Source organism: Cibotium barometz, chromosome 33 (assembly GCF_041138505.1).
Source record: "Cibotium barometz isolate CiBa-2024 chromosome 33, ASM4113850v1, whole genome shotgun sequence".
Lineage (NCBI taxonomy): Eukaryota > Viridiplantae > Streptophyta > Polypodiopsida > Cyatheales > Cibotiaceae > Cibotium > Cibotium barometz.
The window spans coordinates 6,855,108-6,876,376 of record NC_141078.1 but is presented as its reverse complement, the minus strand read 5'-3'; the positions used below and the strand labels follow the sequence as shown (position 1 = coordinate 6,876,376).

Below are 21,269 nucleotides of genomic sequence, written 5' to 3'. Positions count from 1 at the left end.
ATAGAGGCACGGCTTTGAACAATGACAAACAAGGTGCCAACAACAACGAGTGAACATGTGAAGCCAAAGGAAGTTTCCGTACCTAAAATCATGAGGTTCTATAATTGTGGACAACGAGGACACATTGCAATCAATTGCCCGGAGAAAAAGAAGCAACCCACCACTCGAGTCCACATGATTGATGGCCATGCCGGAGAGCTTGTCGAAGGGCTTCATCCACTTGATTCCCAAGCAGAGTGGTGATAGATTTGAGATCAGATAGTCCAGTGCGCTATCTTGGATGCTAGGTTCGCATAGACATCACCCCCGAGAAGTAGCTCGCCCCCCCTTCTTTTGAGCATTCAGAAGAAGCTATTATACTCGAGTTCGTCCAGGCTTTCCCTAGCTGGCCGGGTAGTCGTGGCGAACCACGTTCTTGCCACCATGTGGTACATTTCATCAAGTTGATCTTTCTTCCGGGCATGTATTGGTCAGGTGCAGCATTTGATCCGAAACTTCCTGTGGGCTCGCAATGATGGGAGACCTGGCTGTGGGCTGGCAGTGTTGGGAGACCTGGCCTGGAGAGTTATCATTCAACCGCGCGACGCAGAGGGAGCCTCGACATCATCGACCCCTCCATTCAGAGCCGTGCCGAGTTAGGCAAGTTGATTGTTACAGGTCTTATTCGGGGCGGTGAGCCTTGGAAGGACTTCCTCCTAGCTAGGATCTCCGCCCGCACTCGAACCCTAGGGGGGGGGGGGCTTGGCCTGAGAGCACCAGATGGATATTCAAAGAGATGCGGGCACATGGTTTTAGCCCAGCATTTGAGGACAGATTTGCAGCCAATCTCTTGCGTGCGTAGGATCATCTCAAGTACGCCCTATAGTATTTAGCACTAGTAGCCTCCGAGGAGCAGCTTTGGCAACCCTTTAGTGGTCATATGCTCCACACGTATCATGGGGAGCCTTACGTATGGGCCAAGCTAGGTCACTTCGAGATTGGCTTGCATTCAAACAGCTACCCCCACACGTATCATGGGGAGCCTTACGTATGGGCCAAGCTAGGTCACTTCGAGATTGGCTTGCATTCAAACAGCTACCCCCAAAGGCTCAGAAGAGGGGCCTTAATGGGATATGGGGCAGAGACTGACTTAAGTCTTTACAAAGACTCTTCCATCCCTCTAGAGTGGCTAGCCCCGATACTGGATCCTTCTCCTCCGCACTACCTGGGAGTGTTCACCAAGTATGGTATAGCCCTAATAGTTCATGGCGCGGACAAGCACTTTGCTTTACTCATCTTCTCTATTGGGCTTCGTGGCAGACTAGAGATATCAGAGACCCCCTTAGAGGACCTCCGAGGATGCACCTTCTACAGGGTGAGGATGATTGGTTTTCACGCACATGAGTGGCACATCAACCCTCCATTGGCCAAGGCGGCCAGAGAGACACTATGGCTGCTATGGATGTGGGAGGACCGACCTATTACGAGTCTCCAGTGGGACCTGAAAGAGTGGGCATGGCAGGATCCACAGGATTGAGAGGAGTCACCAGATACCCCCTTCTTTGCCTACATTGCACGGCTGGACTGCAAGATTCAGATGTCAGAGGTGGATGGCACTCCAGTAGAGCACCAACACATTGGCAATCCCAGGGCCTCCCAACGCATTTTCTCGCAGATTTTTGGCAGCGGTTGTGGGACAGCCTTCGACCGTAGAAGATCAACCTTTTCTTGTGGCGGCTCGCACACAGAGCTTAGCCGTTGGCACTTGGTTGGCCATTGGGGGCAGACCAACATTATGTCAGAAGTGTAGCCATCCCAAGGAGTCTCAACATCATTGTCTTTGGGATTGCCCAGAGGCCACGCAGTTCTGGCAAAGGTTCCTATTCATTTTCTCTATGGATTAGGCTCCCGCTCATATTGTTACGTGGGGCACTGTTGCTTGGGCCATTTAGGTTGCTATCATCATGCCGTATGAGGAGGAAGGTGGGGGCCTTGAGGTCTCTCACCTTTGTATTTCCACTGTGCTAGTTCTCCCTCCGCCTACTGGTAATTGGATCCTAGGTTCTAGCGAGCGATAGGAAATTTGCAATAGTATAGCTCCATGGCATATATGGAGAGCTCGTTGCATAGCAAAGCCATCGAAGGCACCCTCACCCTGCCTGCAGACTCCATTTGGAGCATCTAGTTCGATATCATTCATACCCTAAGAGATCAATGGGGGCAGCTTTAGGGCAGCTCAAATCGCATGAAGAAATGTCACAAGGCCTTCCTTAGGATGGCGGCACGGTCCCTTTCTTACAGATACTGGTGGCAAGCCCACATGCAATCCTCTGCATACATCTTTCGCATTTTCGGGGCACTAGTATATTTGCCCACACCATGGCCAATAATGCATAAAATATGGGCCCTTATGCGCAAAGGGCCACCGTTCCACTCATGCCCACAATATTTTCACCTACATGTAAACATACCCTTGCCTGCGCGTCTCACAATAATCATGTGGTCCCATTCTAGGACTTTGGGTCTCCCCATCTTGAATTTAGAGTCTCGACTCTAAAATCCCCTTCCTATAAAGCCCCAATTGTCGACCAAAATCAATGGAAATACTACACTAAAAGTCCCAATTTTACAAAAAATAAGAAAGGCCCAATTTCCGATGTCCAATGTCCACTTAGAAGCCCCAATTTTTTAAATTTTGTAAAAGCCTTAATTTCTATAAATTTGTAAAAGCACCAATTTCTGAAAATTTTTAAAAACCTCAATTTTTTGTACATTTTTTAAAAGCTCCAATTCTGCAAATTTTAAAAAATTCCCAATTTTTGAATTGGGTTTAGGCCCTAGGGGCTTGCACATTGGGCCTTGGAGACTTGGCCTAGGCATTGGGCCCTACGGCAATGGCTCTACAGCTTCAATGGGCCATGGCCCAGTTGCATACGCCCCGCCGCCCAAGCTGTACAAGCAACGGGTGTACATACTATACAAGTGAAGACTCGTTGACAAGCGTACTTGGCTGACAGATGCAAAGGCTCATAAGTGGGCGCAAGTGCAAAAGCAGAGAAGACCTTGAGGTCAGCGCAAGCAAGTACACACGTCAAAGCCCAAAATTTTGTATTTAAAAAAAACCTCAGGTATGCAACCCCCGTATCATTCTCCTGTTTATATATTATTTGCTTCACCAATCGTATGCCAATGATATGAACTATGGCTGAATGTATAATTTACATTTTGAATTTGCCTTAAAATCCTAACTTCCGTTAAATTTGTCCATAATGTATGGTTTCTACTAAATTTCCTCTATACGCTTGTTTTTTTGGTGAACAGTCAAGAATTTTGCTACTCCTAAATTGGATTTGGTGTGTCTCATTTAGCAAGTCCAGATGGAGATGTGCATGTGGACAACACAATGGGCATAGGAAATTGAATACAATGCTTTGTGAGATAAGAAACCTGTGTTTCTAGCTATGCAAGGAGCTCTTCACTGTCGTCAAGTCATGCATAATAGTGAGTCTTGTGTAAACGCATAAGTTGATTGCTATTATATATATAAATAATATCTACACACACACACACACACACACACACAAACACGTGTGTGTGTGTGTGCACATACATATACATGTGTGTGTGTGTGTGTGTGTGTGTGTGTGTCGTCAAGTCATGCATAATAGTGAGTCTTGTGTAAACGCATAAGTTGATTGCTATTATATATATAAATAATATCTACACACACACACACACACACACACACACAAACACGTGTGTGTGTGTGTGCACATACATATACATGTGTGTGTGTGTGTGTGTGTGTGTGTAATTTTTCGAAACCTGCAGATTTTTTAGCGGCGGACAAAACCTTTCGGAAAAAACCTTTGAAACCTTGAAACGTTTCTTGTGACTATGCTATGCATGGACATTGAAAGTTATGAATAACTTTTAAAAAACCCTTGCAATCATAGCTGAGGGAAACTTCCGAAACTCTGGGTTTTTGGACCGTTTCAAGGGGTCCAAAGATCCAAAATGCATTCGAGCCATTCTACCATCCTCAGTGGTGCGGAGAAGATGGTCTCTATAGAAAGCCATCTTCGTCCCCAACTCCTAGTGTCCAACAGAATGAGGTCCTGTCTGATGACTCTACTAATCTCAGAAATGTGTCAAGGTGAGAGAGGGTGCCTCCAGAGAGTACTGGAAGGGTGGAAGTCTGTCTAAACTGAACCCATGAAGCTCAAACCAGGATGCTATCTGCGCATACCAACATGAAGTGTCTCCCTCCATGGCTAGCTGATGAGAGGACTCTAAAGCAAGTCATGCATACCGGTGTCGGGGAAGCTCCCAGGTGCTATGAATGAAGGACACTGATCTCGCAAGAGCCTCGACTACGATCGGTGGCGCTCCCATCTCGGCTCTGATAATATCATGGGGTACCGAGGCCTTAGCCCGAATCATCCTAGAGATCATGGACACAAGTGGTCTCTCCATCGATCTCCATCCATCGTATGTGCGTCCTGATCGACTGTGACGATCTAGGCTAGGCCCCCAGATCTATACTCCATATAGCATAGCCAATGTGACCAGCGTGTCAAAAAGCCACAGCTTAGTGCGTGGCTCCTGAAACTATACCTGTGAGCACATCCTCTCTAGACCTCCTAGTGCTGCATATCCTCTAGTCAATCTGGCCTCTGCTGCCCCCCTCATGGAAAATGTGGGCCCAGTGAACACCACTCCAAGATGTGTATGAGTCAACATACTCCACTGTCTCGTGCCCATATGTGAAAATAGGCGCTGATCTCCAGACCCACTGAGCTGTAGTGTTAAACACCATAACCTTGGTCTTACCAAGGTTAACTGAGAGCCCACTATCCTATGCATAAGCATGTAAAGTATCCAAGTGCCTCTGCATACCCTCTGGTGAGTCTGCTATAAGCACAATATCAGCAACTAGGGAGAGTGGGAAGCTAATGCTACTAGTCAAAATCGGGTACATGAGTACATGGATACATGAATACATGAATACAGGGGAGTACAAAAGTGACAATGAGTACAACAGTATATGGCTGGAGTCGTGATCATCCTAGGAGCTCTAGAATGGGTCTCTGCCGGATGGCCTGGATATCTACCACACTGAGATGCTTGGTCGGGCGAGCCGGATGCCTCGCAATGATGCTCTGAATCCTCCGGTGTAGGCACCGTCTCCGATGTGAGGATCCGCGAACCCTCGGGCGTCTAGATCTGCCCAACTCGATAGCTCTCTCAACTAGAGTCCCACGGGGTGCTCGCTGCTGGGCTGTCGGCTGTGTGTCCTCCCGGGTAGTCCCTCTAAAGAAGTCAGTAATCTATTTCTGTGTGGACTCCCTGCCAGTCGGGCGTCTGCTCCTGACGATGGACTCTCTGGATCTCCAAGAGCAGAGAGAGAGAGAGAGATGGCCAAGTCCTTTTGGGGCGAGCAGAGAGAAGAGAAGAGCTTGTGGGGGCACAGTGAGAGAAGCGAAGCGAACAGAGAGAAGCGAACAGAGAGAAGCGGGCAAACAGAGAGAAGCGAAGAGCTTGAGGGGGGCAGTGAGAGAAGCGAAGCGAAGAGAGAGAAGCAAACAAAGAGAAGTGGGCGAACAGAGAGAAGCGAACAGAGAGAAGAGAACAAAGAGAAGCGGGCGAAGAGTGAGAGAGAAAGTTATATTAACGTCTAAGAAAGACCCCAAGGGCCTATGAGACCAAAAGTAATACAATGGTACCATGGATATATTGAGCCATGGAAAACTGAAAGAAAAAGTAAAATGAAAACATCTAACAGTACATGTGATCAATAGATGATCCTATGTAGAGTGAGATATACTGTGATCAGCTAATGACGATACCCACCTCGGACAGAACCGATCTCACGGTGCAGTGCATGTTAGGCCTCTATGATGGGAGTGTGTCTTGTCGACGGAGAACCTCACGAATCTATCTCTGTATGGTGGAGGGTCCTAATGCTCTGGGTCGGGGATGTCTGGTTCGTAGAATGGATTGAGTTCTCTTGCTGAGAACAACTCTAGGGCGTGGGGCTAGAGCATGGGTATAGGTGGTGGGCTAGATGTCGTAGTAGAGGAACTATTGTGGGCAGTGGATTCGTGTGTACCACAAAGAAATCTGTGGTGGCTCTCTATGAGGTGTCCAGTCGGAGCCGTTGGGAGACAATCCTACGATGGTGGGAAATGATGGCTATGATCCTCCTGAGGTGACGTGAGCGTGGGCGGGGGGCCACTATGTCGGGGGCATCGGGCTCTACATAGCTTGGTGGCTCTATCTAATGTCACTTCTCTCAACCGGGCTCTAGAGGTCAGGGGGTGTTTGAGAGAGAGAGAGAGAGAGTTGTATCAATGTCTTCAAAAGGCCAAAATGACCTATGAGACCAAAAGGTTACATCATATCCATGAGGTACATCATCCTGGGCACAAAATGCTAATAAAGAAAGATAACAAAAATCTAGAACTATAAAATCTGATCTAGGTACATGAGCAAAGAGCTCTCATATCACCCTAATACATTCCTCATGGGCCGCTGTAACATGGTGCTCAAGGTGGTAAAACTGAGCTGGCACGAGGTGGTCCTGCGATAATGGCCCGGATCCTCCTCTGGTGGCGTGGCCGTAGGCGAGGGCCATGGGGTCTGGGGCGTTAAGCTTTGCATAACTCAGTGGCTCTGTCGAGTGTCACACCTCTCGACCGAGCTCCTACACTAGCCTGTGGTCCGGGTATGATGAACCATGTACAATGTATGTGGTATCTCTGAGTATCAGATGGTGCTCAGTGCACAATACAACAACTGGAAGAAAACTGCTACTGTGATGTCAGGATGTATGTACATATATAAGGATGGAGCACTACTGGGGTAAATGCACAACTATATGCCAGGGTGATACAACGATGCTCAATGCAGGCATGCTCCTAGTGAGCTCCATCCTGTGGTGAGGGGGGGGTGTAATAAATATGTCATACATGTCAGCGCCAGTTGTAATGATATGCAAGATGGCCGCCAGTTCAATGGGTCTCGATTGTCCTCTCTCCTGTAGTAGTCGCCTCTGGTGTCGTGCCCGAATGTCCCTGATCATATGTCGATGTCTGTGGGAAGTTAGAGAGGGTTAAAGAGAGACAAAGTGAGAGTTATAGTGTTATAGAGACAGTTTAGCTTAGAGAGAGTTAAGACAGAGAGGCTCAATTAGAGAAAGAGAGTTAGACGGAGAGGCTCTCTTTCTTTTTTTTTTGTATCTCCCTCTTCTTTCCCTCCCCCTTCCTCATGTTCTGTTTCCTTGTTTCAACCCCCTGAAAATTGTCATTTCTGCCTCGTGTCCCCATAACTATGCTTGCAATACAAGCGACCTATTGTGGTGGTTCTTAATCTTCTACATCTTGAAGTCTAAAAATCACCCAAAAAGAGCCTTGAAGGAGGTAGTTAAATGGGCTTGAAAATGGATAGCACTTTGGAAGCGGAATTTCTTGAGATTGCAAAAGAGATGGACAACAAACTCTTATATAGAGGTATTTAAATGAGTAGGTTTGTGGAAGCCCAACCTCTTAGAAAGTGAAACACAATATCTCTCAAGGACCCTACACAGAAGAAGCAACAGGTAGATAGTGTCTATACATTGTCCCATTCAATCAACGTCGAAAGTGTAAGGTCCACATAGGACCAAAGCCGAAGGACTATCAGACATTATCACACATAGAACCACTGTGGAGCGAGGTAGAGGACGTACCTGAGAAATCATAGCAAGGTTTCAATAGACTTGAACGTCGAACACGTCAAGTGACTGCCACGATAGATTGTGGCTAGCAATTCACCACCCAACTGTAGGTTCGGTACCTCGAACAACCCCCGAGCCTGAGGTCAGATTGCTGCAAGCTAGCCAGTCATCGATGACCCCAACCTGGCATCCCATACCACCAAGCCATAGCCACCTACTAACAGCTCCATGGCCACGAGATCTTGCACGTTCTAGAGTAGCCCCAAGTTACCGCATGACTCCTTGATCTCGTGTCTAATATGTGACCCCAAGTTACGTATAGTAATAACCTCCCTATAAGTGGCCTACTTTTATTTATAAAGCTTTCCTCCTTTATTATAAGCTTTTAGCCATTAATAGCCCCTAGTTATTACTATTAGCCCGTGCTATTATTTCCAATCCCACGGGCAATCTAGATCTGCCCTTACCCTACATGTAAACCCTCCATGTCCCCACACCCTTGGCTAAGCGTTAACCCTAATTTTGGGTTAACTCTAAACCTAATCCTTGGTTAGTCCTCGTGTTAATTGCAAGTGTTCCCTACCCAAACCTTAGGCCAGTTGGGACGTAACATACTTCCCCCCTTGATTTAATTCACGTCCTCGCAAATGCATAAGGAGAACAAGCTTCTATAAGAAAATCTTCATATCCGAACACCCATCCATAGCATCTACTCGAGTCTCTTGCCTCTTATCTAAGCCAATGTAAGACTCCTCTTGCAGAACTTGCTATAAAGATCCAATTGCTTACTATCAATCCAACTTTCATCCAAGAGCTGCGTCCCAATAGGACAACCAATCACAAAGTGCAACAAGCTCTCCCTTAACAACCCTAGAACAGACCCATAGCACAATTTGTCAATCATACCAAATGGCATCTCGCATAAGTTGTTAGCAAACACTCGGTTCACTTAACGTGCAAAGAAGTCCTAATGTACTTCCAATGTGTTTTCGCATAACAACCCTAGCACAAACCCATAGCACAACTCATCAATCATACGAAATGGCATCTTGCATAAGTTGTCGGCCACTTGTTCACTTAATGTGCAAACAAGTCCTAATGTGCTTCCAATGTGTATATATTCATGTCTACTTTAGGACAAGCATAAAACTTCCCATCAAATTTTGCATATCCTGTGTGCTTGAATGCCTGAAGATCACATACAACTTTCAAACAATCCTACGTATGTCCCTTGTCCTCGAATAACTTGAAGACAACATACGACTTTATAACAAATTCCATCCCGGTCACGCCCCATTGAATAGGTGGAAAGTCCATTACTCAATGAGTAACTTGAGTTAACTTATCATGTCTGTTTTTCTCACTCCCCCAAATTGCGAATGAACATGTCCTCATGTAGATACCCTTCTCCTTCTTCCAAAAGCAAACAAGTATAGCATCATATGTGGAGTTACATCCACTACTGAGTGATCCTGAATCTTGGATATGCAACCTCGTCTTAGGCACTTAGTCCTAGACGGAGAAGTTATCTCTCTCTCATATACAATTCTAAGGCGGCCTCATGCATCACTATGTATCAATATCACTTGGCCGTCACCAGAGCGTGTGTGAGGAATCACCCTACGGGTAACATGTCATGCTCAAACAACCAAGAAAGTTCCTTATCTTCTTGTTCACTCGCAAACTAGCACTACCCCTCATAGTTACCATAGATTAACTATGCCCAAGCATAGAGCATTCTAGATCAGAAACCCGCAAAGCCTCAAGAGATTCTACATGAGCATACACTTTGGCATTCCATACCACCAGATCGATCACACCCCACATAAAATTAAAAGCATTTGATCATAGGTGGAATGGCCAACTTTCCCTTCCATATCATAGCCTTTAAACAACCGAATTTCTGTCTGAACACCGATATGAACCTTAGGTCAACCTGAGGGTCAATCTAATCCATGCAAAGTCAAGGATAAAAGATACCACCACACTCCATTCTATGTCATGGGCTCCCTTAGTCAACACCATTGGCTGGAACCCTTGGCCTAGACAACTTCAAGTATGGACAACTCCACAGGACATCCTCACTCGACGCCATGTCTTGGGTTTTGTCAACTCCTGACAAGACTGCCCAAACTAGCCAGCTAGTGGCTACCCGGATAGCACCAAGGGTTCATGGTATGTCTTGGTATTCTTTCTACATCCCTTAAAAAATTCATGTCTACAAATGTAGAAAGCATGCAAGACATGTAAGGTCCACGTTATCGACCATCTCCCTCTGCCCCTCTGCATCGCAAGGTTCTGCCCCTAACTCCTGTGCGCACATACCCCAAGCTTTCATACTTCACCCGTCCCCCTTCATAAAGGCAAAAACAAGTCAAGCAATTGTCCATAGCACGCTTACAAATGATGCTCTTTTTTTTTCCCCTCTTTCCGCAAGCTTTTCTTGCAAACCCATGCAAGAGTACTTTCTTCTACATCCAAAGCCTCGGGTTAATAATAAAGAAGGGGTTCTACATCCACATTAGGGAAAAGGTTCAGCAAATCTTTAAAGCTTTTTCTCCCAGTAGCCCCAAAATTGCACGGCCAGTCCCTCTACTGGCAAATCTACTGTCAACCACCTGTGCCCCACTCTATAGTACTGTCGGCTGCCATTCTTCTTGCAGCCAGAGAATCTCCCTTTGCTGGCCATACTGCATACAGGCTGGTCAACTATGGTTCTAGCAGTTAAAAGGCTGGTCAAAGATGTCCCAACAGGCAGGATGGGTTGAAGAGGTGGTGTATCGAGTAAGTGTAGGGATACCTGTGAAGTTTTCCTGCATGGTCGAAGCAAGGCCATGCTGCCTAGGAAGTCTTTAGAAGCGTTGGAGGGTTGTGACCGGCTGTCATAAATATTAGCAGGATTCTTCAGCCCCTAGTGTGGCATGATTGTTGTTTTGTGGCTTTTACTTTTGTGCTTTTTGTGTTGTTAATTAAGTTTTCTAATCTTCTGTAAGGTAGTCCTCTCTTCCCTCAGAATGTCCTCAACATCATCATGTGCAATAGGCTGATCATTTCAAGAATCACACTGCCCATTGCAGAAAGAGCACTAAGAACTAATTAAAAATGACAACCCAGTAAGAAAACCTACATACAGTATTGTGTTTTTCATCTATTTCTAAAGCAGCAACAACGAACCCCAAAAACAAGTGTGCACCTTTCTAAGGTTTCCCTTGTTGAAGAGCTCTGGTCGCTTTAAAGGTAGAATAATGAGCTCCTCCAAGGTGGTTTTCACATCCTCAAGTGCACCAATTTGATCAAAACTGACCCCAATCTCTTTGGCTCGAACTACTGACGAAGCAAGTTCACTTTCATACTCATTTTCAGCCAAAGCCTACAAATCATGAAAACCGGTGGCATGTGATTGGAAAGAGCAACAACCAAAAGAGAAAAGCAAGGAATAATTTAACAATGCATAGATAACAGTGAACACCTTTATATCATTCGATTTATCACCGGTGTTTTTCTCTATAGCTCGGAATCTTGACACTGCTAGTTCCAAACTGTACATTAAAAAGAAAATCACCATATGCTATGTCATGTGTAAAGCAAGAAAGGTTCAAATTTGCACTCTCCTGTAGTTTCATGCCACGAAAAAAGGAGGCCTTCACCAAAACATCTCACAAGAAACTTAATACCTTGACTCCGTGAATTACCTCTCTCGAGTAAGGCAAAGAGTCTTTCCTTTTTGCTGCACCACACTTGCATTCAAACAAATATTTCTTGCCCATCCAACAATTTTTTGGGCCTCTGAAAAATCACCAAAACGAAACTTTCTGTATGAGTTTGTCATCATTTTGTCAGCGTGGTGCTTGTTAGAGTAAGCTATCAAGCAATGCAGCTCCAACAACAATAAAGAGCTTAACTACCCCCCACCCCCCCCCCCACCCCCAAAAAACAAAAAACAAAAAAAAAAACCAGAGTTGTCAAAAATTTACACAATCACATAAATGACTTATGTACCAAAGCTTCTTCTCATGTTGCAGGTTTTCATGGATCACATGTAACAGCTTTATGGTCTCATAGACCCTTCAGGTCCTACATACACATTAATAACACCATTGTAGCATTGTACAAGTGGCACTTACAAGGCTGTTGTTTCTTCTCCCAGTTCTAGTTGGGTTTTTTATTTAAATAATCACGCTTAATTTACATGATTTGTCAGTTCATCAATACATTGTAGCATTTTGGTATCATACACCCCCATTATGGTACTGGTTGGAGCTAGACAGATCTGCATTGCATTATTGTATACCCTACGCATATAGGTTGCATACTGAGCCTTTAGTAGTGCTCCATCCATCACCGCCCTCACTAGCTCAATACTTTCACAGTTTATTTCATGTTTATTTTGTCCTTTTTTTTCTAGACATCCAGAGGACATTGACAGTTGTACATTGATTTGTCTCATAGGTCGAGTTCGGCCTCTAGTAGATGTTAATACAGCTTTCTTTCTTTCTTTCTCTCTCTCACACCATTGTCGCATTGTACAAGTGGCACTTATAGGGTTGTTTCTTCTCTCAACTCTAGTGGTTTTTTTCTAACCATGCTTTTTTTTTTGGTCTCATAGACCCTTTGGTCTTTTGCAGACGTTAATAGAACCAACAGGCGCACAAGTGATCTTCCGGCACCTCACGTGGAGGAAGAAGTGTGCCTGTCTAGCCACACTTGAGCAAGAGCCATAGTTGTCACAGTATGAAAATGCGACACCGTACGATACGATACTGTACGGGAATTTTTGGTACGATATGAAATTTTCGGATGCCGTATGATAAAATATGGTTCTTTTTTTTAACACTTACAACCTATGGAGCTTCAAGCTTGAATGTGAGGGAAGGTTGGGAGGGGAGGAGTCTACACTGCTTGAGGAACCAAAACATGGAGATGTGTCTCTCCCAGTTGGATCTCCCAATTGTCTCCAAAAAAGAACTTGCATAGGTAATGCAATACCAAAGGTCTCCCAGTGTAGCGTTTATAACTAAGGGACCGTCCTTGCACAAATATGAGCAGAGCATCTAGGGTGATAGGTTTAAGGGACTCCTCTCTAGATCAAAATGGCCATGTCCAAATCTTCTCCTTCGTACATAACTTGAGGATTTGACTGTCTAGCCCACCTATACCAGGGATCTCCATGATGTAGCAAGATTCTCTCATCCTACCAATCAAATATACACTACCAGTCTACCTTGCCAGATTTTTTAGGTCTCTCAGCAACCCCATATGGAATACTGAGTGGACACAAAAGTTGCGAAGTATTGCGGGCATTTGGGATCTTCGTTAAGCAAGATTTCTATATATTTTTTAGCATAATAATGTCCAAGTAATATTTTTCACACAATAACCCAATAACTGTGTCCACACTAGGTTGCTCATTGCGCGACTCGAAAATATTACAATGAACTGACACAATACTCCTTAGAAACACATGAATCCGGCCATGTAATCGACCTCTGAGTTGACAAATGGGTAGAAGCATGTCCACATCGTTCAAAAGAGTGTGCACATGGCATTCCCTCCTACTTAGCTCAGAGCACGGGTGCAAATGGTGCTCCAATGCTCCAACCGGATACGGATCTTATGGCGAAATCGCACTCTGCTTCACACATCACTTCTAACTCCAATAGCATGGTTACTAGATCTGCTGTCTCAATGATATCTCCACCACTGACTCCTCGGGGTACTGGAACTAGCCACTCTGCCTATAGATGCTCTACTAGCATGATAGATACCACTGCGGAATCACTCATCCCATCCTCAACCTCAATGGATTTGGAGAGACAAGCATGAAACTCACTTGATGACCACTCCATGTCCTCGGAAATTGGAATGGGCTCTAGGGATGGGTTGTCCGCCATCACCTCCAAGTAGTGTGTGCTCCTTGGGCTCAGCCTCCAGAATCTTCTCCTTACTTGGGAACTCTGTCACTAATACAACTTCCTCTCTTGAAAGCTTTCAAGCATCCTTAGACACTCCCTCTTGTTGAGCTTCACCTATGGAAGGACTTACCACTGTATGTGATGCCTTTATTGCTCGGATCTCTTAGCAAGCTGCCAACTCGCTCTCCAACTACTAGATAATCTCCTCACCCCTCTCTATCGTACATGTTCTACTATGCTCTTGTAGAAATTGGTGTTGGTGGACCATGTTTCCTCCCAGACAGCCAAAAAGCTCCCTGACATCTGTCTGAAACCCCATGTTCTACGAACATACTTGAAGAATAACAAAGACACCTTTGTCGTCAAGGACTAGAAGGTTTCATCCTTGCACAATGGAGGAAGGGTGGGTAAAGTCAATTGGCTCGAGCATGGAAGCTAGATATACCTAGACATACCATACAATCCTTAATAAAGTAGTGGTTTCACAAAAAAAAAAAGTGTGTGTGTGTATGTGTGTGTGTGTGTGTAAAGAAAGAGAAAGAAAGTTATATTAATGTCTTCAAAATACCCAAAGGGTCTAGGAGGCCAAAATGATGTGTACTTAGTGTCCATGAAATCTCGTCATGGATGAAATAAGAAAAACCGACAGTAAGCTAAAATTGAAAACTCAAAAAGACCCAAAGGGTCTATGAGACCAAAAGTGATACAAGAGAGTCTTGTAATCTCATCATAATACAAAAGAAAACAAAGACACGCTATGAACAAGGAATGTTAAATCCGAGCCATAAGATACAAAATGGGATCACCCTCATCACACAGCCTATGGAGCTAACCCGTCGGTAGGAGGTGGGCGCCATCAAGGATTTTAAGCATGGGAATAACCTGTAGACGGCTCTGCGGATCCACAAGGCGTGGGAAAGTGGCTCTAAGCCTCTCCAAGATCTCCTCAAACTGGGGCTGGTGGCTGTGTTTATGGCGAGGTCATGGGAGTCTGGGACATTGGGCTCATCGTAGTGGCGTAGCCCGATCTAGACTCACACCAAAGTGAGGTCTAGCAAGTGGTCGGGCACTCCAAGATGTGTGGCTCCATGAGGCTGTGGGTATGTCATCTATTGCTGGTGTGGCACCCTCTCATGATCGCAAGAACTAAGTGATGGCCGCTTGGGGCCAAGGTGGATGTCTTCCATGAGGTCTCGAGTCTCTAATCAGTGAGACTTTGTGGTGATGAAGCTCTAGTAGGAAGAGGCCTTGGCACCAGTGATCTGGATAATCCACAATCCTAGATAAGGGTCCAAATCCCTCTGTAAAGAGCAACAGCACCTCCCTCAGATCTCATAATATATGGTGCATCTGCATATGAAGTGCTCCTCTAACTCGACCTCACTCTGGTAGATAATGAGTGTTGGTACAGTCCACAGGAAGGCTCATAGACTACAGCCTTTGCTATGGTGTTGAAGCAGTCGACAGGGATAGAAAGAAAGAAAGAAAGAAAGAAAAAAAGAAAGAAAGATATATTAAGCGTCTACTAAAGACCCAATGGGCCTATAAGACCAAAGTGATACAATAATGTCCATGGCATATCTCATCATGGAATGGAAAATAAAACAGAATGAAAAAATAAATATAGCTATCTCACTAGGGTGATACAAAACTGTCCATGGAAACTTGTCATGGAATACTGAGAACATAAAAATATGGGAGAAACCTCAGCTCCGAGTAGATGGTATACCACTCTCCAAAATGTCAAGCATGGGGCTGACGAGTATAGCCGAGAGGTCTCCCTCAGCTATGTCACGTGGAAAGGTAGCTCGATGGCGGTGGAGCATGTCCTGGATTTGTAGCCAACAGGGGGGTCGAGGGCGTCGGGCATGCTGGAGGCAGAGGCTCGGTCCGAGGTAACTCCTCTCGAGCGAGGTAGGTCCAGAGCAGCTCGTGGAGGGTCCACAAGATCCACTGTGTTGGTGTCCTCCACCTCCTGGGCCCAGAAGAAACTGGTGATGGTTGGCTATCGAGGGAGGGGGCGGGGTGGCTAGGGCCTATGTCACAAGAAGGTGTCCCTGTGTCTACGGAGCTCAAGCAGGAAGAAGCCCAGGCAACGCTGGTCCTGGAAGTCAATGATCCTCGAGAGTGGACCGAATCCCTCACGAAATAGACACTAAAACCTCCCGTGGTTCTCATAGTATACTCGGCAACAGCGGCATATGTAATGCTCCTCCGTCTCAACCTCTGTGTGGCATAGTCGGCACATCCTCTCCTCTCTGGGTGTCCGTACGAGATTCTCGGCTCTGAAGATGCGCTCAGCTCTACCTGTCTCCACTCTGAGGCGGTGGGAAGAAACCCGTATCTGGCCAATTGCAATCTGCATGGCATGGGACATGTGAACACTCAAGTAGCCCGGCTGCTAGATGAATCCATCCTCAATGAGTGTGAGGAAGTGGTCTCTGTAAAAGTGCATCTTCGTGGGGAGCTCCGGGGGTGTGATCCATGTGCAATGTGTGTAGAGGCTAAGAAGATCTGACCGGATAACCCGGTTGGTAGAGAGAGAAAGAGAGTGAAAGCTAGAGAGAGTGTGAAAGTACATGACTCGAATGATTTGTAGTTTCTTGATTAATTCCATGAAGTACAAGTACTTTTTTAAGTTACAAAGGCCACAATGACATCACTCACAAATATCTAGATATTACTCAAAAACCCAACCTAAGGGTGGTTTACCCAACCTAAGTGGTGGTTCACACACAGTTTGTCACTGTAAGAGTGGATTCACACACAAACTCACAGGTAAAACCTTGATTCCAAACAACCCCCCCTCAAGGGATTACCCCATACTGTGTAAAGCACAAATCTAGGCACATGATTTCTCATGCCGATTTTTCTTTTCTGGTCAAGGATAAATCACATGGCTCTTCCCAGTTATGGGATCCAATGGATAAAGTACACACAGGATCACGCCACAAACACAAAACACAACACACAACTGAACAGAAAACAAACACACACACACACACACACTCGGACTTTAGAAAGCCCATTCATCAACCCTATGGCTATCAACCCAAAGGCTTTTTGATCTCTAAGCTTCCAATCTCTTAAGACCAAAGGCCTTCATGCATCAAGCTAAATTTCATCTTGGTCTGTCAAGTGTGTAAGTTGACCCTGTCAAACTTTAAATGTAAACCCATAATGATAGAGAAAGGGGTCTTAGCTCTTATTGATGAGCTAGTGTCTGCCCTTACAAACAAATCCCAAAAAATAGGGTTTCCATAAATTAGGCTTCTAGAAATTGAGGTTTTCAAAAAAATAGGGTTTCCAACAACAACAGGGTTTTCAAAATTGATGATATAGCACGTTGTAGCAACCCTATAATGCTGGTGATGCACCCTCAATTTTGAAAAAATGATGAAGCACTAAGGATTAATAGCTTCATTGAGCACAATTTTTTTTGAAAATGGAAAAAGCTCTAATTTGATTTCTTTTGTACCTACTTTTTTTTATCATTTTACAATAAAATTTGAAAAGCCCAAGTTGATTTTGATCTGAAGTTCGATTTTGTAGTTACAGCTTGAACTGCTTTAGATAACGATGTCAATTTGCTATTGCTGATGCTGCTCTGCAGGTACAGTCGGGCTGTGAGCTTCAGATGGCGCCAGAGACTAAGACGGACACAGTGCGTTCACAGGTGGTGGGTACAAGGTGCAGGTGGTGTGCGCAAGTGCCTGTATGAGGGTATAGCAATGTGCAGGTACAAGGGTGCTCGGCAGTGCTGGTGTTGTGAGGAGTATGTGCAAGAGGTGACCAAAGATGTATGGGCAAGATGCAGGTGCTCTGATACCAAATGTTGGTACAGTCGACGGGCTAGGGAGGCTCATAGACTATAGCCGTGGCTATGGTGTTGAAGCAGTCGACACGGATAGAGAGAAAGAAAGAAAGTTGTATTAACGTCTTCAAAAGGCCAAAATGACCTATGAGACCAATATGTTACATCATGTCCATGAAATACATCATCATGGTACTGAAAGTAAAAGAAAGGAACAACAGCTGAAATGCCAAAGCTTATCCCAATACAGAGAGCCTCAAGTTCTCACATCACCATAAAATATCCCGCATAGGGCGCTGCATCCTAGTACCCAATGCAGTAAAGCTGAGCTGGCAGGAGAAAGTCTTGTGGTGGTGGGAAATGACGGCTCTGATCCTCCTGTAGAAACGAGAACGCGTCTCTATGGCCTCAGCCTCTAAGCTCCATCCTACCCAATGGCCATAGATGGGTGAGAACGTCAATGATGTGAAGGTTGTGAAGATGGTGGGAAAGCTCAATTGCCTCTCCCTGGATGGCGACAGTCACGGACTCCAAGTCCCACTCCGTCCTCAGGGCTGCACTCAATGGAAAAGAGAAGATCACTGCGCCACTCTCTGGCGTAGAGGGTCTGGAGTAATGGAAAACCACACATCCGAATGGGGACTACTGTCTCCTGAAACATATCTGTTCCTTCCGCCAGAAGACATCGGAAGAAATTGTAATCCACAAGAAGCCCCAAGATCCTAGGGGTCCACCTGGACACTCTGGTGAGAGAGCCCTAACCGGGAAGCGGGAATGCTCATCTCTACCAGCTCAAGAAAACGATGAATCAAGCGGCGAACAGAACTCGCCGCCTATCTCCGCTGCATGTGGAGGGCTGCTGTGGACGCTGACGGGAGTGCTCTGAAGAGGTGGAGGCGGAGGTGGAGGCAGAGGGGAGGCCGGGCTCTGATGGAAGATGTGGCAGAAGGGACTAATGCGGGAAGAGTCGGGGGCGAAGATGGACGAAGGGAGGGGAGGAGAAGGGTGCAGCTAGGAGTTAAGGTAGGCTGTTGGGAGAGGCTCGTTGGGGGCTCAATGGGGCCTAAAGAGCTCACTAAACAATGAGAGCTAGAGAAGGAAGCTCGACAAGGAAGCGGCCACCAAATTGGAGGAGCCGGAGGGACCCTCTCCATGACAAGAGGGAGCCCATCGCCGATGGGTGCGTGCTGTGATAAATGCTCGAAACAGTTCTCTGACTGAACCGAATCCTCTTGTACTCTGCCAAACTGGTGTGAGCCACAGCGGCGCTCAACTCTGATCATGCTGATGGCTCAAACGTGGGCCACCGGTCCGCCCCTTTCCGACAACTAGGTCATCCGCGGTCATAACCTGTGCTCCGCTACCTGAGAACCTGTCTCTCTCTTTGCCCCCTGATGAGGATCTGAACAGGAAATGTGCACCGGGGGGGGGGGGGGGGGGACATAGGAGGCGACCTCTTGGACTGGCGCCGAGGGCAAGCTTTGGCGAAGTGGCCCATCTACCTGCAAATGAGGCATTGGCCAAGAAGGCCTAGGCCCTAAGTACTCCACTCGCTGAATGACGAGGTCGCCCGGAAGGCATGGTATAGATATAACATGAGGCACTGAATCCGGCAAGGCAACACAGATGTGAAGAGATGGAATCTCGACTGCCCGTGCGAGGGACAAGGCAGTAGTGGGGGGGGGGATTCCATCACTCTCCCGATAGCTCCACCAATCACTGGCAGAAGATGAAGGTATTCCTTCCTAAGGCCTCGAAAGCAAACTGTCACTGGGAAGCCTAACACGCCAACCACAAGGTCGGACGCAGGGTCGAAGCCGTGCTGCCACCGCACAAAGAAGGCCTAGGCCGTACACAATGCAAGGGACCTCAGCTGCATGACTCGGTCTGACGCCGTTGGCGAGTCGAACTCCACCTGGTAGTAGCCACGTCCCAGTGGGTGAATGTCTATGATCTTTGAAGGCTCACCAATAAGGATCGCCTCTAAAAGATCTCTAAGTTGCCCGCGCGCAAGGTAGCTACAAACAATCTTGCAAACCAAGGTGGAGGCCACTAATGCTAAAATAGTCGTAGTGAATATCTGAAGGTCCGCTTCGGAAAAAGTTAAGCAAGCAACGGAGGCCTCGGTTGGGGTTGACAGAGCGCAACTACCATGGAGTCCTCTCGAGGGTGAAGACTAGAAAATGCCAAGACTTGAAAGGAAAACGCCCCGAAGAACCTGAGAAAACTCTTGCAGGAACAAGAGGGGAACGAAAAAGGGGAGAAGCTGCGGAGGAGGGAAGGCCCAAATCTCAAAGTGCAATTTGGGCCTCCAATTTGGAGACCCAAATCTGAAATTTCAAATTTGGGCCTTAAAACTTATTTACAGGTTTACTTTAATACTTACAATCAAGAATACAAAAGAAAGTCCAATAGCAAATAACCAAACAAAGTTTAAAACTTCGTTGCAGTGTTGATTGCATTCATGGACAATTTTGAGGGATTTTCTCATTCTGAGTCATATTGTATACATGTTACATAAACAAAAAATAACATGCCTCATAATTGGTGGAGCCACAAGCACAAATTGCAATAATATTCAATATTGAACGTTTTTATTAATTCCTTCTCAAGTTTACAGCTGCCCTGAAACGTTGGACGAAACGTCCATAATTGAAACAATTCAATAGTGAAACGCGTTTCACGTTTCAGCAGCAATGCAACGCATTTCGTGTGGTGACCATGGGTTGTTACAGCTTAAACAGGCTTGGTACACTGTCAAATAATAGAAAGTGTGTTGAGACATACAAGGTTGCACTAAGGGCTGCAGAAAATCTTCCTGACACACCTCCCTGGAACTACACCAAGACCTATGGTCTTACGTAGTCTATTAACACCCTGGTCTGGCAGTATGGTCAGTTCAATCGGTGTGAATCACACCCTGGCTGGCCCAACACAGGTTACCTGGACCTAGCCTACCCCGGGTGCATATATAGAGACCCTTTCATTTGTGTGTAAACCTCAATCTGTAATTTTTTACAATTAGGATATCACATGCTTAACAGTAAACCAGAACCAAAAAGTAAAATTTAAACTTACGTTTCTCTGTCAAAAGCAAATCGGAAGTGTCAAGATCTGCAACCTCAGCACAATTCATGGCATTTTCTGAAAGCACCTGAAATCAAAATGAGCAGCAAGATACATGAATTCCTATGGCATCATGGAAGAACTGTGTCATCGTGCAAAGCAGACAGTTTGTAATTACCTTCTCAATCTCCCTAGCATTATTCCGTGATTGTATTATTTTCTTGTCCTGATCAAGCTGCTCCCTCCATCGTCGAAGTGTTTCTTGATCCTAAACACACATATTACAGGTCTTTCACTAGATGGACCTCCCTACAAAGCCAGCTTCACAGTTTCACACATGCAAGCTATGGGTACAGTAAGCTATTAATAACCATTCAAGCATGGCAACAGAAAACTAAGTGCACACATCCCAAATCTTAATAATAAGAGTGATACATTCAGAAATGAAAGCAGTCATCTTCAGAAACACAAGCACAGCAACAAAATAAGCAGCAGTTGAAGATAACAATCTACCTGAGGTGGAAGGATGGGTACCACATTTTTGAATATATCAAACACCTCCTCCGTCCCTTTCATATCTATTTCTTCTGCTTTGATCTGTACTTTAAGCCTCTGTTAAAAACCATGTGTTAAGGAGAAACAAAACAAGGGCTGGGTAGCTCCTACTAACAGCCAACCCAAAAGTTACAATAGATATATGCTGACTACTACTTCCATTATTGGCATGCTTGAAGCTTATAGAAGAAAAAACACTCCATGGAAGGCTATAAGAATATACCAT

The 21,269-nt window shown here is 45.7% G+C and overlaps 1 protein-coding gene across 3 annotated transcripts in view; it reads right to left on the bottom strand.

The window, feature by feature from the left end:
* The window catches only part of LOC147619241 (uncharacterized), a 119,073-nt gene that overhangs the window by 30,573 nt on the left and 67,231 nt on the right, over positions 1-21,269 (bottom strand). For all 3 annotated transcript variants that reach the window (XM_086772887.1, XM_086772886.1, XM_086772888.1), the window contains exons 11-16: positions 21,002-21,100; positions 20,667-20,756; positions 20,501-20,576; positions 11,389-11,482; positions 11,166-11,235; positions 10,890-11,066 (exon numbers count right to left, since the gene is read on the bottom strand). In XM_086772887.1, coding sequence (XP_086629013.1) covers positions 10,890-11,066; positions 11,166-11,235; positions 11,389-11,482; positions 20,501-20,576; positions 20,667-20,756; positions 21,002-21,100 — 606 coding nt within the window. The remainder of the gene's footprint in view (positions 1-10,889; positions 11,067-11,165; positions 11,236-11,388; positions 11,483-20,500; positions 20,577-20,666; positions 20,757-21,001; positions 21,101-21,269) is intronic.